This window comes from Anastrepha ludens, chromosome X (assembly GCF_028408465.1).
Source record: "Anastrepha ludens isolate Willacy chromosome X, idAnaLude1.1, whole genome shotgun sequence".
NCBI classification, from domain to species: Eukaryota; Metazoa; Arthropoda; class Insecta; order Diptera; family Tephritidae; genus Anastrepha; species Anastrepha ludens.
Window position 1 is genome coordinate 55210360 of NC_071503.1, and position 15652 is coordinate 55226011.

The 15652-nt window shown below is 38.7% G+C and overlaps 1 protein-coding gene across 1 annotated transcript; it reads left to right on the plus strand.

Annotated features, from left to right (window-relative positions):
- Positions 1-1471: 1471 nt before the first annotated feature.
- Positions 1472-2324, plus strand: LOC128870090 (uncharacterized). Its single transcript, XM_054112687.1, has 2 exons — positions 1472-1663; positions 1719-2324. The coding sequence occupies exons 1-2, from the start codon at positions 1472-1474 to the stop codon at positions 2322-2324; spliced, it is 798 nt and encodes a 265-aa protein (XP_053968662.1).
- Positions 2325-15652: the final 13328 nt, after the last annotated feature.

The window sequence follows — 15652 nt, forward strand, 5'->3', positions numbered from 1 at the left end:
ACCTTTGCACGTTGGCAACGACGAATATCGCAGGCGATGGAACGATGAGCTGTATGAGCTTTACGACGACATAGCGCAGCGAATAAAGATCCAGCGGCTACGTTGGCTGGGTCATGTCGTCCGAATAGATACAAACGCTCCGGCACTGAAAGTATTTGATGAGGTACCAGCTGGTGGTAGCAGAGGAAGAGGAAGGCCTCCTCTGCGTTGGAACGATCAGGTGGAGAAGGACTTGGCTTCACTTGGTGTGTCCAACTGGCGAGGGTTAGCACGAGAAAGAAACGACTGGCGCGCTTTGTTAAACTCGGCCAAAATCGCGTAAGCGGTTATCGCGCCAATTAAGAAGAAGAATCGACGACCTCTCAGTTGCCTTTTAATAATAATAATAATAAAATAATAAAAACCGTTTGTCAATTCTCGAAGATTAAGACACTAACTGCCCGAAAGGTGCAATGGGAGGTGAAAACCCAGATACGATCAGAGATCAGCAATTAGAAATCTATAGGACACTAGCGGAAACAAAATACAGTAGCATAGCCAGAGGTGCAGTAACTAAAACCAGTAAAACATCCCCCCACGAAAATAGTGCAGGTAGAAGTCCCAGCACAAAACCGAGACCAATTCAGCATGTAGTGATGAATAATAAGAGAGTTACAGAGCTCGAAAAAATTGTTAGTGAACTAATCCAAATCTGCTCATGCTTTTGCAAAGTAACAAATGAAAAGGAGTTATGTGACAAGTTTATGATCCTCAAAGGGGGGTTAGATGGGAAAGTGATGCGAACAACATAGCCACTCCTCTCCAAATGGCAACCTCTACCCACTGTCCAGGACTTGATGTCCTGACCTTGGTACTCCCTGTTTTCGCTAACGAGGCTCTGCCGACCGGTGACAAGGCGCTATAACGTTGTCAGCACTTTAAGCTAAGGTGTCGAGGTACCCGTGCCGAGATCTGCATGGGTGGTAGTGTCTAAATAACCAGTCTTTAACGGTCCCCTCCGATGCCCAGGCAAGGTCGGTTGTATTAAGTGGCTTACCACGGCATGCCGGCTCTGCCGCGGCGGACCACCCCTTCCGTGCCTACTCTTGGGACCAAATAGCGAATGGAGTCAAACATAAATAAAAAAAGAAGGAGTTAGGGAGTTAACTGAGAGTATGCAGGGCACGCTCTCCGAGGACGATCTACTGGCCTCCAGCCAGGAAACGACTGTCGAGCCAAGTACGAGAGGTGCAAGACACAGCACCTCGCTTCTCAGACCAAGCCTTCTCCAGTCGGCCTCCAAGACGACGTCTGGTGAGGTAATCAAGGCGGCCTCTGGAAAGGTTTCCTTGGGGGCCTCTGGTAAGGCCGCTAAGGCGACCCCTGGCAATGATGCCCTGGTGACCACTGCGAAGGTCACCAAGAAGAAACATAAGAAACCAAGAATGAACAAGCCGGTAGAGCGTACGAGCGGGACGTCGAGGACCGTGAGATGTGCGAGGCCGCGACCGTAGCAAAACTTAACCAGCCACAACAACAGCCTAAATCGGCACGGAGCTCGGCTAAACGTAACCGCTCACAGGATGTGAGTGGACGCGAGGGCAAAAGGAGCAAATACTCCTCAGCCCAGGGGGCTGAGGACCCTTCAACTAGTGTGACAGCTGCGGCCGCGAGGCGGCTTACAGTGAGATGGCCAGGGATCATCTCCAAGTTGCCCTCGTGGACACAAAAACCAATAGTGGAAGGGCGGTGTTACCCGCTTGGGATGCTATTGGGGGTGGCTATCGGGTATGGTCGTCAGACACCTCATAGACAATAAAGGACCAGCACCTCTCTTCGACTCGGGTGAAATCTGTCGAGGTTGTAGGGTTATAAAATGTGCCAATCAGTACTCGAAGGAGTTTCTGGAGAAGAGCCTTGCTACGGTTAGCAACACCTGGGAAGGGCTTTCGCTAAAGCTCATCTCTGCCTCAGAAATTCCTAGACGACCACGAGTTAGAATTTGGTTGCCGAAAATGGAGCTGAACAGTTCGGAAATTGTACAGTGTCTCAAGCTACAAAATCCTGAGGTTCCTATGGAAGACTGGTCTGCCATCAAAGTAGAGGAGCCTCAGCAACACAGCTCCGCCATATTACTGCTGATTAACAACGAGTCGCTGGAGGCACTCGGAAATCAGCAGTTTAAACTTCGCTTTGGCCTCAGGCTGGCCAAAGTGAAGGTCTTCCCCGCCTCTGTTGCCCTGGATGATGACTTGGAGAGATTGGGGGACGACACTAAGAAACTGCTCGACGATGTGCGGTTGTCTGGGACGGACGCAGATTCTGAACAGGGGGAGCAATCGTAAAGGTAAGCAACACTTTTGAACAGTTTGTTAAAAGTAGTTCAAATTAACGTTCGTCATTCTAAACTAGCCACCGATAACCTACGAGTCACCTTCCGAGAGGAGGACATCGATGCTTGCCTGATAAAGGAGTCCACGACAGATCGGCGCGTCCAGAGGAGATGCAGCATTTAGTCGATACTCTCCAGCCCAAGAAAGAGAAATCCCAGATCGGATGAGCCGCGAATGCCAGACACACCATTTGGGGCAGCAGCGAGATCAATGAACGGGGTGAGTCTCTTTTTAATTGTATACTTCGCCGTAATTTATTTATCTGGAACAAGGGTAAAACCCCAAATTTTGTTTTCCCGGCATCGGAAACATCAAGAGGTTGGGAGGAAATTCCTGATATTACTCTTCCGACAAACTCATCTGCTGTTAGGGTTAAAAATCGGTCTCCCGGAAGAACTCTTTTTCGGACCACAGGTTGATGCTCTTCGAAACCGATTTTGTTCAGGAAACCTTGCTACCCCGTAGGAACCCTAAAAGAACTGACTGGTATATTTTCTACAGGGTTTTCTGCAAGCAGCTGAGAAGAGTGAGTTTTTGACTACCACTAGGGAACAACTGGACATGAAAGTTAGACACTTAGAGAGGTGCTATCAGACTGCCTTCAAAGTGGCCTATCTAGTATCCTTTAGCAAGAAAGACTTTCCTCCCTGGTGGAGCAAGACGCTGACCGACTTGAAATTGAAGGTTAGGAGAGTCTTCAATAAATGTTAACACACAAGGAACTTTCAAGATTACCAAGAAAATTCGAAAGAATACAAGAAAACCATTAGAGATGCGAAGCGCAACTCTTGGAAAGAGTACTGCGAATCCATTGAATCCGTAAAAGACTCGGCCAGACTAAGCAGGGTCCTATCCAAGGACCACTCTTGTCAAAAGAGAGAATGGGGAGTGGGCTGAATCTGCAGACGAGTTTTTAAAAATCCTTCTTCTTCTTTATTTGCCAATTCGATTCCAAATATAGGCGATCATACAATTTATACAATATATATTACAATTAAATATCGAATTACAGAAATATTTTTTGTTTAATATAAATTTGTTATAATTTCATGATGTCTCGATTTCTCGCTGTCTCCAGTCCAATGTGTTATATTTTCTCAGCCAGCCTATGCCTCGTTTGCCTTCTATTTTTCCTTGCAGGATTAGTTAAAGTACATGATATTTGTCGTTTCTCATAATATGACCCAAATACGCAGCTTTTCTTCTTTTTGTGGTGGTTAGTAATTGTCGATCATGCTGAATTCTACGCAATACTTTAGAATTTGTTACTCTATCTGTCCAGGGTATTCTTAGAATTCCTATATATAATATATGTATCCACCTTGATGTCCATTTTCCGAAAAATTCTATTGCTACAGTCTGTACCGAAGGCGCGAACCGGCAGAAGGGGTTACCAGCGATGTCCCTGACACCTGTCCTGTCCGTCAAATCTCCAGGTATCGATGGTATCACGCCAGTAATCCTTCAGAAGACTAAAACCTTGGTGGTTCCCGTTCTTCAAAAGATCTTTTTGGTGTGTATCTCGCTAAACCACGTTCCTACTTGCATTCCTAAGGCAGGAAGGAGGAGCCACGTCTTGGCCAAGGACTTCAGACCTATAAGTCTTACCTCCTTTATTCTCAAGGGGTTTGAAAGAGTAATCGACTATCACATCCGAGAACACTTTGAAACCAGACTTTTTCCAGCCCAACACGCTTAGCTGAATGGGAAATCTATCGTGTCAGCCCTACATGAGGTAGTAGGGACCGTAGAGAAATCTCTGGAGGGAAAACAATTCACTTTGGCGGCCTTTATAGACATAGAGGGCGCCCTTAATAATATTACGGCTGAGTGAATTGTCCCTGCTCTAAATAGGCTAGGGGTGGAAGGACCTATCTACCTCTGGATCTCGTCCCTGCTTGGTGGTAGGGGAATAAATGCTGTGGCAGGAGGGGCTAGAATCACTAGATTCGTACATAGGGGCACACCGCAGGGCGGCGTCCTCTCGCCTCTCCTTTGGCTAGTAGCTGTGGATGAAGCTTTAACTCGCTCAAACAGGGGTGGGGTAAAGGTGGTAGCATATGCCGATGACTTGGTCCTAATAATGTAGCATAACAAACTGCTTAGCAAGCAGTTCCTGCTGGGATGTTACCGCAGGTTTCACCCCTGCAGATACCTGCTTGAGCCAGCCACCTCGCACGCACGTCAGGAGACAACTCTTAAACTACGCCGACGAAATTCAGTACAAAACTTACCGTAATCTACTGGACCTGACAGTGTTTAGACAGTCAATAAACGACATTCACAGGGAGACCGTCACCACCTTCTTAACTCCCGTCCTTTGAATGCCGTAATCGGAGTCCAACCACCATCTATAGCAGATGAAGAGCTCCAGCTTCCTCGTGAGACACGTGTAACACTGGCACAATTACTTTCTGGATATTGTAGCAGGTTAAACTCCTACTTATCCAGAATCGACCCCGACATACCAAACATATGTCCGGCATGTGAAGGCACCCCGCACGACACTAACCACCTTTTCACATGCCCACTAAAACCGACTCATCTAACACTCCTCTCCCTCTGGACCCAACCCGTCGAAACAAAATGTTTCATGTGTCGTCCTTTTTTTTTTTTTTTGTTTTTTTTTATTTGGATGTACAAGTAAGTGGTTCTGCCAATTTTGACATACAGTTGCCTAGTTTGGTGGGTAGCTCTTCAGAAGAGCTACAACACCACCAAACTAGAGAGGTTGCAGAGAACTGCATGTGTGGGCATCAGTGGTGCTTGTAGAACTTGTTCCACTGCTGCGCTCAACGTTATTCTGAACTTACTTCCTGTGGATCTGCTGCTTAAATACATTGCTGCTCAGAGTGCTATTAGGTTGAAAGAGATTGGCCTTTGGAGACGACTTCCTGTAGGACATAGTAGCATCTTGAAGCAGATCTCCCCTTCCTTCTCTGTTATTCGCACTGACCTCTCCATCCGCAAACTGTGCTCTGAGGGTTGTGCTAGGGCTATCTTTCCGAGCAGGCAAGATTGGAAAGAGGGGAGCAGCCAGCATTTCGGTCTCCTTTAAACTGCCGGAAACAAGTAGCGTTTTTCAAGCAGAGGTCTTCGCTCCCCTGCAGGCATGCAAAATGCTTCGGGATCGCTGTTGGGAGGGAGAAATTAATATTTTTTCCGATAGTCAAGCTGCGATCAAGGCACTGTCGTTGCCGTATTGCAGCTCTCTTTTTGTGAACTCCTGTAAGGAGGATCTCAAACATCTCGAAAGTGCAGGAAACATTTCCCTTATCTGGGTTCCTGGGCACACGAATATAGAGGGAAATGAAGTTGCCGATGAGCTTGCCAGGAAGGGGTCGGCAGAACCGGTTCCAGCTGTCCCCTTCTCAGACATCGGTGCCCTCTTGACCGTCGTTAAACGGAAACTACACATTTTCTTTCTAAAACAAGCGAAACACAGATGGAGGTCTGTCTCATCGTGTACTATTTCGAAAACACTATGGCCTCAATACGATAGAAACAGAACGCTTAAGGTGATGGGAATCCCCCGCCATTCAATTTCCAAACTCATTGCGGTGTTCACTGGTCACTGGGTGATCGGCACTCTTGCGGAGAAGCTTGGAATTCCGTACAACCTCTTATTGCAGAAGCTGTGGGGATCCTGCAGAGAAAGAGACTGTGGAACACTTTCTCTGCAAATGTCCGGCTCTGGCGGCTAGGCGCTTGAGATTCCTTAGCGTGCCCTTTGGGGATGACTTGAAGAGATTCCGCAGCCTAGATCCGATTTAGGGAAGAGAAAACCCGTCTACCGCCATCCAGTGCTGTTGATGTAGTGGAGGAGAGAAAAGGGATCTAGACTGCAGAATTTCTTCAAGTCATCCCCAAAGGGCACGCTAAGGAATCTCAAGCGCCTAGCCGCCAGAGCCGGACATTTGCAGAGAAAGTGTTTCACAGTCTCTTTCTCTGCAGGATCCCCACAGCTTCTGCAATAAGGGGTTGTACGGAATTCCAACCTTCTCCGCAAGAGTGCCGATCGCCCAGTGACCAGTGAAGGCTAGAACTCCTTGCACTGCCCCCGCACTTGTTTGGAGAGAAATATTACGAATTTTCCAATGAAATTCACAAGAGATGTTGATTTCGTGCTTATTTTGCTAAAACTAGCACCAACACTATTCAGTTAATAATAGTTTTTAAGTTATTTGTTAATAAAATTTGTCTTTTACCTTCACCAAATTTTGGTACAATAAGTGCACTTATGACATTTATTTTAATAATTGTTCAAACTACATTAACATACACACACGTTTCTAACACTTTTTATCTATATATACCATAAATTAATAATTTAAATTGCATTTATAACTTGCAAACTCTTGACGCGCCAGCTAAATTAACAATAACTGAGAAGCATGGCGGAATGGAGTGCTGCTAGAAGAAAAAAAAATAAATAAATAGAATGCGATTGAAAACGAAGCAAAATAGGCGCATACTTTGCACACTTTTTTTTTGTTAGAATAATGAGGGAATGGGGGCTTACAACCTCTAAGGTGTATATATTGAGTTCATATATAATATATATATAACTACTATATCGATATGATTTTCGAAATACAGTTCAGCTTCACGTAAAACTCCTGTCTGCAGCGGTGACGGTGTTGGACTATTAAGGGGGAGCCTGGTTTTTGAGGTCTAAAAATTGCATCTCTTTGCGATTTTTTTTTTAAGGAAAAAATTAATTTAGCACTGCAAATTTTTCCTATCTTTTAATGAACATTTAAAAAGTATAAAAATTTTTTTTTACTGGTTTAAATAAGTTGAAAAAAATGTTTAACATATTGTAGAAATTAGTAGAGCGCTGCAACGCAGGAGTTTCCAACTGGCGTACAAGATACAGCTCGTATTTATTATCTAAAGCAAAAAATTCAAATGGATTTCTAATTGTCATGATTTTTTATTCTAGATGAACTAAGAAAACTGAGAGAAATTCCAAAATTTCAACTTTTTGGAGGTTTTAAAGAAAAAAAAATGCCTTTCTATAAAAAAAAATTCACCTCAACTTGGTATAAAAATCTTGAAAAAATTTTTTTATCTATTTTTTTAGTTCAAATAGAAGAGAATTTAATACTGAAGGGAACAAGCTATGATTCATTTCAAAAGGTTCATTCGTTTTTTTTCATTCATGTACGCCAATTCAAAGAAATCATAAAAATGAAAAGTCGAGAAAAGAAGATAAAGTTTGTACTATAGCTGTCCGGTCACAGCGTAACTACCTAACGCTCGCTTACCTTTGGCTTTGTATCTACGGAAATATTGAGAATTAGGCTCTGTAATTTTATGTGAATATTCGGAAATATATTATATTAGGAATCGCTTAAAACGAAAAAAAAAAGAAATGATTTTTTTGACCTTATAAAGGGTTATTTTTTTGAAGTGCGGCCGAAGGCCGCCTACGCACAAAAAAGTTTTGCGCAAATTTTTTTAATTATTCGTTTTTATATATAGATATTTAATATATAAAGAAGAATATACATCATATATTCATAATATAGTTAAAATTTGGAATAAAAAATCGCGCAATTTTTTATTCCAAATTTTCGCCTATGACGTTATTGTTTTTTTTAATAAAATATGTATATGCATATATATATATCATAAATTCATAATATAGTGAAAATTTGGAATAAAAAATCGCGCGATTTTTATTCAAAATTTTCGCCTGCGGCGCTATTTTTTTTGTTAATAATATATATATATGTATATATATATTATATATCATATATTCATAATACAGTAGGTTCTGTTTTTATGCGGTAGATACGTTCCGCAAGAAACAGCATAAAAAAAAGCTACTAGTTCTATAGTAAAACTATGGATATGTTTCAAAAGTGCTAAAACCGCATAAATCTGAAATAATGTAATAAAATCGCATAAAAAAGGGCACTAGTCCCATATTATTACTATAGATACGTCCCATAGACCGCATGAATCTGAAATAATTAAATAAAATCGCACAAACAAAATATTGTATTTTTGAAAATTATATCTTTATTTAAGAAACGTCAGAATCGAAAAATAAATTTAAGTCAGAAATAGAATCAGACAATACCCACATGTTGCGCATTCGTTTAAGATTTGGCGTAAAATCACTTTCGTCACTTGAGGAAATGTACACGTCTGATCTAGATAGTTATGCAGGCGGGTTCCATACTTGTAGGGTTAGCATTTCTGATGTAATCTGTGATGAGTTTTTGCTTAGCTGGTTTAGATTCTTGTTTATATGTACAATTCCCGATAGGTCGACATGCATTTTGTAATTTAAAAAAAAACCGCACTATTTCAAAACCGCATAAAAAAAAGCCGCATAAAAACAGAACCTACTGTATAGTGAAAATTTGGAATTAAAAATCGCACGATTTTTTATTCCAAACTTTCGCCTGCGGCGCTATTTTTTTTTTAATAAAATACATATATATTAAATATTAATAACATATTTTTCTTTAAAATAAAATATATGTATAAATATATATCAAATATTAATATTTGATATTTTTTCAAATACAACATATATATGTATGAAATAAAATATTAATATATAACTTTTTTTTTTTTAATTCAAATCTAAATGCACCACAAAATACAAATCTGTAGACTCAAAATACATACAATCAAACATACTTTACTGAAAATCAAGCGTTAATATTTATATGTATATAAATATATATAGGTATATATCCATAAATATACCTAAATAGATATATATATACATATATATATATATATATATATATATATATATATATATATATATATATATATACATACATATATAGATATATATATATATATACATACATATATAGATATATATATATATATATATATATATGAATAGACGCATATAATATAGCAATAAACTGTAAAATTTTTTATTTTTATTCATTTATTATCTTCTAAAATTGTTTATTTATAAGATGTCTGGCAGCACTTCGGCTTGTTGAAATAACCAAAATAGGAGGATTCTTGGTCAATTTTACAAATTTTGAAATCAAATAACTTAAAAACTAGAACCCTCCCTGAAGTGAGGTTTTCACTTTTAGTAAGTAGAATACCCCCTCTACCCCTTCTTATAACACTTTGTTTTAAAACTCATGTGGTATTACATTTCCCTCAATTATTATTATTATTTTCCCTCAAATATTATATAACCTGGACATAAGATTATGTCGTTTACAAGTCATCTCCTGTTAGACTCATTAAACTGTATCTATATTTCTTCCTATAGCATTGTAATATGGAACAACACAATTATACAATTACTTAAATACTATAAGCTTTCGGTTTTTAGGTTTAAGAGGATACACCTCTTAGAAAGCGGGGCTCCGACTCCATGCAGTATCCCCTCACTTGTTTTGAGAGAAATATTACGAATTTTCCAATGAAATTCACAAGAGATGTTGATTTCGAGCTTATTTTGCTAAAACTAGCACCAACACTATTCAGTTAATAATAGTTTTTAAGTTATTTGTTGATAAAATTTGTCTTTTACCTTCACCAAATTTTGATACAATAAGTGCACTTATCACATTTATTTTAATAAATATTCAAACTACATTAACATACACACACGTTTTTAACTCTTTTTATTGATATATACCAGAAATTAACAATTTAAATTGCTTTTATAACTTGCAAACACTTGACGCGCCAGCTAAATTTACAATAACTGAAAAGCATGGCTGAATGGAGTGCTGCCAGAAGCAAAAAATAATAAAAAAATAGAATGCGATTGAAAACGAAGCAACATAGGAACATAATTTCCACACACTCTTCTTTGTTAGAATAATGAGGGAATGGGGGTTTACAACCTCTAAGGTGTATATATTGAGTTCATAAATATATATAAAAACAATATCGATATGTTTTTCGAAATACAGTTCAGCTTCACGTAAAATTCCTACGCGAAAAGGAGTACTACGCAAAAATACTGTGGATTGCGTAGCCGGAGTTGGACTGATGAGGGTTCTCTTTTTGAAGCGCGGCCGAAGGCCACCCACGCGAAAAGGAGTACTACGCAAAAATACTGTGGATTGCCTAGCCGGAGTTGGACTGATGAGGGTTATTTTTTTGAAGTGCGGCCGAAGGCCGCCTACGCAGAAGAAAGTTTTACGCAAAAATACTGTGGACAGCATAGACGATTTTTTATTCCAAATTTTCGGCTGCGGCGCTTTTTTTTTAAATATATATATATATATACCATATATTCATAATATAGTGAAAATTTGGAATAAAAAATCGCGCGAACATACTTTACTGAAAATCAAGCATTAATATATATATGTATATAAATATAGGCTCCGACCCCATGTGTTCTCCCATCACTTCTTTTGAGAGAAATATTACGAATTTTTCAATGAAATTCACAGGAGATGTTCACTTCGTGCTTATTTTGCTAAAACTAGCACCAACACTATTCTGTTAATAATAGTTTTTAAGTTATTTGTTGATAAAGTTTGTCTTTTATCTTCACCAAATTTTGATAGAATAAGTGCATTTATCACATTTATTTTAATAAATATTGAAACTATATTAACATACACATACGTTTTTAACTCTTTTTATTTATTTATACCACAAATTAACCATTTATATTGCATTTTTAAGTTGCTAACTCCAAATATGCCAGCTAAATTTACAATAACTGAAAAGCATGGCTGAATGGAGTGCTGCCAGAAGCAAAAAATAAAAAAAATAATAGAATGCCATTGAAAACGAAGCAACATAGGAACATAATTTCCACACACTCTTTTCTGTTAGAATAATGAAGGAATGGGGGTTTACAACCTCTAAAGTGTATATATTGAGTTCATAAATACAATAAATACAATATCGATATGATTTTCGAAATACAGTTCCGCTTCACGTAAAACTCCGATGTGCAGCGGAGACGGTGTTTGACTATTAAGGGTGATTTTTTTTGCAGTGCGGCCGAAGGCCGCCTACGAAGAAGAAAGTTTTACGCAAAAATACTGTGGACAGCATACATATATATATGTATAATATAGTGAAAATTTGGAATTAAAAATCGCGCGATTTTTTATTCCAAATTTTCGCCTGCGGCGCTTTTTTTCTTTTTTTTTAAATATATATATGTATATATATATATCATATATTCATAATATAGGGAAAATTTGGAATTAAAAATCGCGCGATTTTTTATTCCAAATTTTCGCCTGCGGCACTTTTTTTTTCTTTTTTTTTAAATATATATATGCATAATATAGTGAAAATTTGGAATTAAAAATCGCGCGATTTTTTATTCCAAATTTTCACCTGCGGCGTTTTTTTTTTTTTTTTTTTTTTTAATATATATATGTATATATATATATCATATATTCATAATATAGGGAAAATTTGGAATTAAAAATCGCGCGATTTTTTATTCCAAATTTTCGCCTGCGGCGCTTTTTTTTCTTTTTTTTTAATATATATATGTATATATATATATCATATATTCATAATATAGGGAAAATTTGGAATTAAAAATCGCGCGATTTTTTATTCCAAATTTTCGGCTGCGGCGCTTTTTTTTTCTTTTTTTTTAAATATATATATGTATAATATAGTGAAAATTTGGAATTAAAAATCGCGCGATTTTCGCCTGCGGCGCTTTTTTTTCTTTTTTTTTAAATATATATATGTATATATATATATCATATATTCATAATATAGTGAAAATGTGGAATTAAAAATATATATATCATATATATATATATATATATATGAATAGACGTATATCATATAGAAATAATTTGTAAAATTTTGTATTTCTAGTCATTTATTATCTCTAAAATTGTTTATTTATACGATGTCTGGCAGCACTTCGGCTGGTTGTAGTAACCAAAATAGGAGGATTCTTGGTCAATTTTACAATTTTTAAACTCAAATAACTTAAAAACTATAAGCCTCCGGCCAGTGAGGTTTTCACTTTTGGATAGTAGAATACCCCCTCTACCCCTTTTTTTAAAAGAGGCGGGGGACCAAATGGGTATTTTCCCTTATAAAGCTTAGTTAACTACTTGCTGAGTTAACAATTGCGTTACACATTTCTCTTCAAGGATATTTCAGTAAAATTATCAAATAGTCTTTAAAAACGTAATTTTTCAGCTTTCCTTGAGGTTCTACAGAAACACTAAGATGTGGGGACTTTCATAGTGACCGGTGCCACGCCCCTTCCGCCCGCAATCCAAATATATTATGGAAATAATGGAATATTTAGGCTTTAAAACTGTTAGCATGTCTTTATTTTAATTATTGTTTATAAAAACTTGCCAACCCTCCAGCAAAAATTGTTCGCACAAACGCAAATATGAAAACGCTGTGGTTACCCGATTTTTGATGTGACTATATACATAGCTGTGCAAATTTACTATGGAAATCCAAATTCGGCCTTTGGTAGCCAAAACAGTAAATATTCTACGCTTTTTCACTACGAATAGGCCAAATCAGTAAGAACTATAACAATAAACGATTCACAAAGAATAGTACCTCAATAGTAACTTACTCCAAACTAACTTTTATTGAAACTTGTTATCTATAATTTTACGAATGGTGCAAAACAATTGTTTATCTGTACACCTTTGAACACACTAATAGCTCCTGGTGACGCTCAAGCATGGCTGTTCTGCATCTTATATGTGTGCTTGACGCTAATATCTAAAATTTTTGATTTTCATCATGGAAAAGCCGACAACAAGTATGTGTGACACGAAGCAAGTACGAGTGTCACCCGACACGCACACATATAAGCCTGCTGGGCATGCATGCTTCAGCGTCAACAGGGGCTATAATATACATTTACATATTTTATCGATACTGATAAACTCAAATATAAAAAACTGTTCACAAACGACACATTGATGTTCGATTTCATAAATGATGATATCGAATTATTAGCACTTATCGAAGGGTAATTAATCACACATATGGCAACTGAGTTTTTATTTCAACAGCTAGAATCATATCATGATGGATCGGAAATTTAGTTAATAAAGTTAATAGAAAATCAGCGGCATGCAATTTAGCAAAATACTGGCGTGAATAATCTGACTTTTAAAAAATTAAAAGAGGAATAGTAGTAAATAGTAGTAAAAACTGGTGCCGGAATGTTTGTACTGCAGTTCCGTTCAAAAATATTAAGAACAGAACTAAATCTGACAGGTACGACCAATCAAATCTTGATCAAAAAAATTATCTATATCTTGAGAAAATTTTAAATTGAGTGGTAAAAAGTTAGCTCACTGAGTGCGTTGAAAGTAACCATATACTAATTAAAAAACAGTCAAAGCTTAGAGCTAAATATTCGTGGAAAACAACTCTAAAGCTATGTTATGTAAGTTAGAGAAAATTTGCATGTAAGGGGTTGAGCTCAAAAATTTTCTGAAAAGCAGAACGCAGCGGACGTTGATTGATGGAACTGTGTCTGGAGAAAAAGTTGTGAATTTTGGAGTACTACAATAATAAGAGTTTAGGACGATATGATCTGTACGTTAAGAATGAAAAAAATGTTAGTAAATATAATATTTTAATTAACAATAACTTAAAATTCAATGATAACATTAACTATACCATGAACAAGATTTGTTAAAAACAAAAACGGAATTTATGAATTGAGCATGTAAATACTTAAAAAGGATATATAAAATATTAGTGGTTATTTAAAACACCTGATGTGCCGATTGAAAAACTACATTAATGTTAAATAGAGCTATTATTTCTCCAGAAATATATGAGTCACAATTTTAGATATAGTAGCGACATACACGTCTTATTCTTCTTAATTGACGTGATAACCGCTTACGCGGTATTGGCCTAGTTTGACAAAGTGCGCCAGTTTTTTTTCTCGTTGTTGTGGTTGTTTTAACAGTAATAGAAGCCCCGTCAGTGTAGGATATACCACCGGTCATCTTCGTCTAGCTCATATAAAGGTAGGCCCAGAAATTATGCTGTTTCAACGGGTTGGGTCCAGAGGGAGAGAGGTGTTAGATGAGTAGGTTTTAAAAGGCATGTGAAAAGGTGGTTAGTGTCATGAGGGGTATCTTCACATGCCGGACATATGTTTGGTATGTCGGAGTCAATTCTGGATAAGTAGGAGTTTAACCTGCTACAGTATCCTCTGCCTCAAGCAGGTGTCTGCAAGGGTGAAACCTGCGGTAGCATCTTAACAGGAACTGCTTGCTGCACAGTTTGTTGTGCTCCTTTACAGGGAGCATTTGTGCCTCATTGTGAAGGTTCTGAATAGGGAACATCAGGAAGCAACCGGCGATTTTGGACTGTCGAATGTCACACTCAAAATTTTGGGGACGCGTGGGGCTGCCTACTTTAAGCCTGCTGTGCATTCTGCTGTAGTTGTTGCGGTTTGATGGTGGTGGGCGGCCGCACCACGGCGACCGGTTGAGGGTGGAGAGCTCTGCGCGGATGTCACACGGAACAAACTGTGCGAGAGACCAAGAGCTTCTGGTTTGTCCCCGCACTGGGGTAGGATCAGGAGGGAAGGAGATGGGCTATGCTTGGGGAGTTGTGTTGCGCCTGAGGGCTCCTTACCGTGGAGGTATGGGTAGTGCAGGCGGTTGGTGGTGCCGGCCTATCAGGGGGAGTAGTAGCCGTTGAGGCATCAGGCGCTTGCTGGCGGAAGCAACACGTGCCCACATACCGTGTGTGCCACTCCCTATGAGTCTTAAGGCCTGAACAGGTCTTAAGGTGGCCCCACCCGTTGCATTTACTTTACTTAATTGGAATTCGGGTGGAGCCGTTTATGGCATAGGCAGCAATAGAATACCTCCATCCCAGGGTTGGATTCAATACCAGCCCTGAGGAAAAGTATTTGGAGCAAGGTTGCTGCGAGGAGTTCCTCCTGTGACGTAAGGGGTTATGTGACGCACTGTTCAAGAGACGGGGCTAGTTTACAAGGGCGCAACCCTCGGTCGGGAAAAACACGAGTCATTTCGGTAACGTAGAATCGGCTGCCATCGGAATTGTTTTTTTTTTATCGCTTGTTGGACAGACCAAGATCCTTCTTTACGTGACCTTTCCAACGCAGAGAAGGCCTTCCTCTTTCTCTGCTCCCACCAGCTGATACCGCATCGAATACTTTGTATCCATTCGGCCGACGTGGCCCAGCCAACGAAACCGCTGGATCTTTATTCGCTGCGCTATAACCATGTCGTCATAAAGTTCAAACGCCAGCAAAGAGGGTCGCACGGTCGCACCAACAAGAGTAAGAAAATCAAATAACTCGC

Excerpts from the sequence above, each read along its gene's own strand:
- LOC128870090 (XM_054112687.1), top strand. The coding sequence starts at position 1,472 with ATGTGCGAGGCCGCGACCGTAGCAAAACTTAACCAGCCACAACAACAG. Across the intron at positions 1,664-1,718 it reads CGGCCGCGAGGCGGCTTACA|TGGAAGGGCGGTGTTACCCG; the intron begins GTGAGATGGCCA and ends AAAAACCAATAG.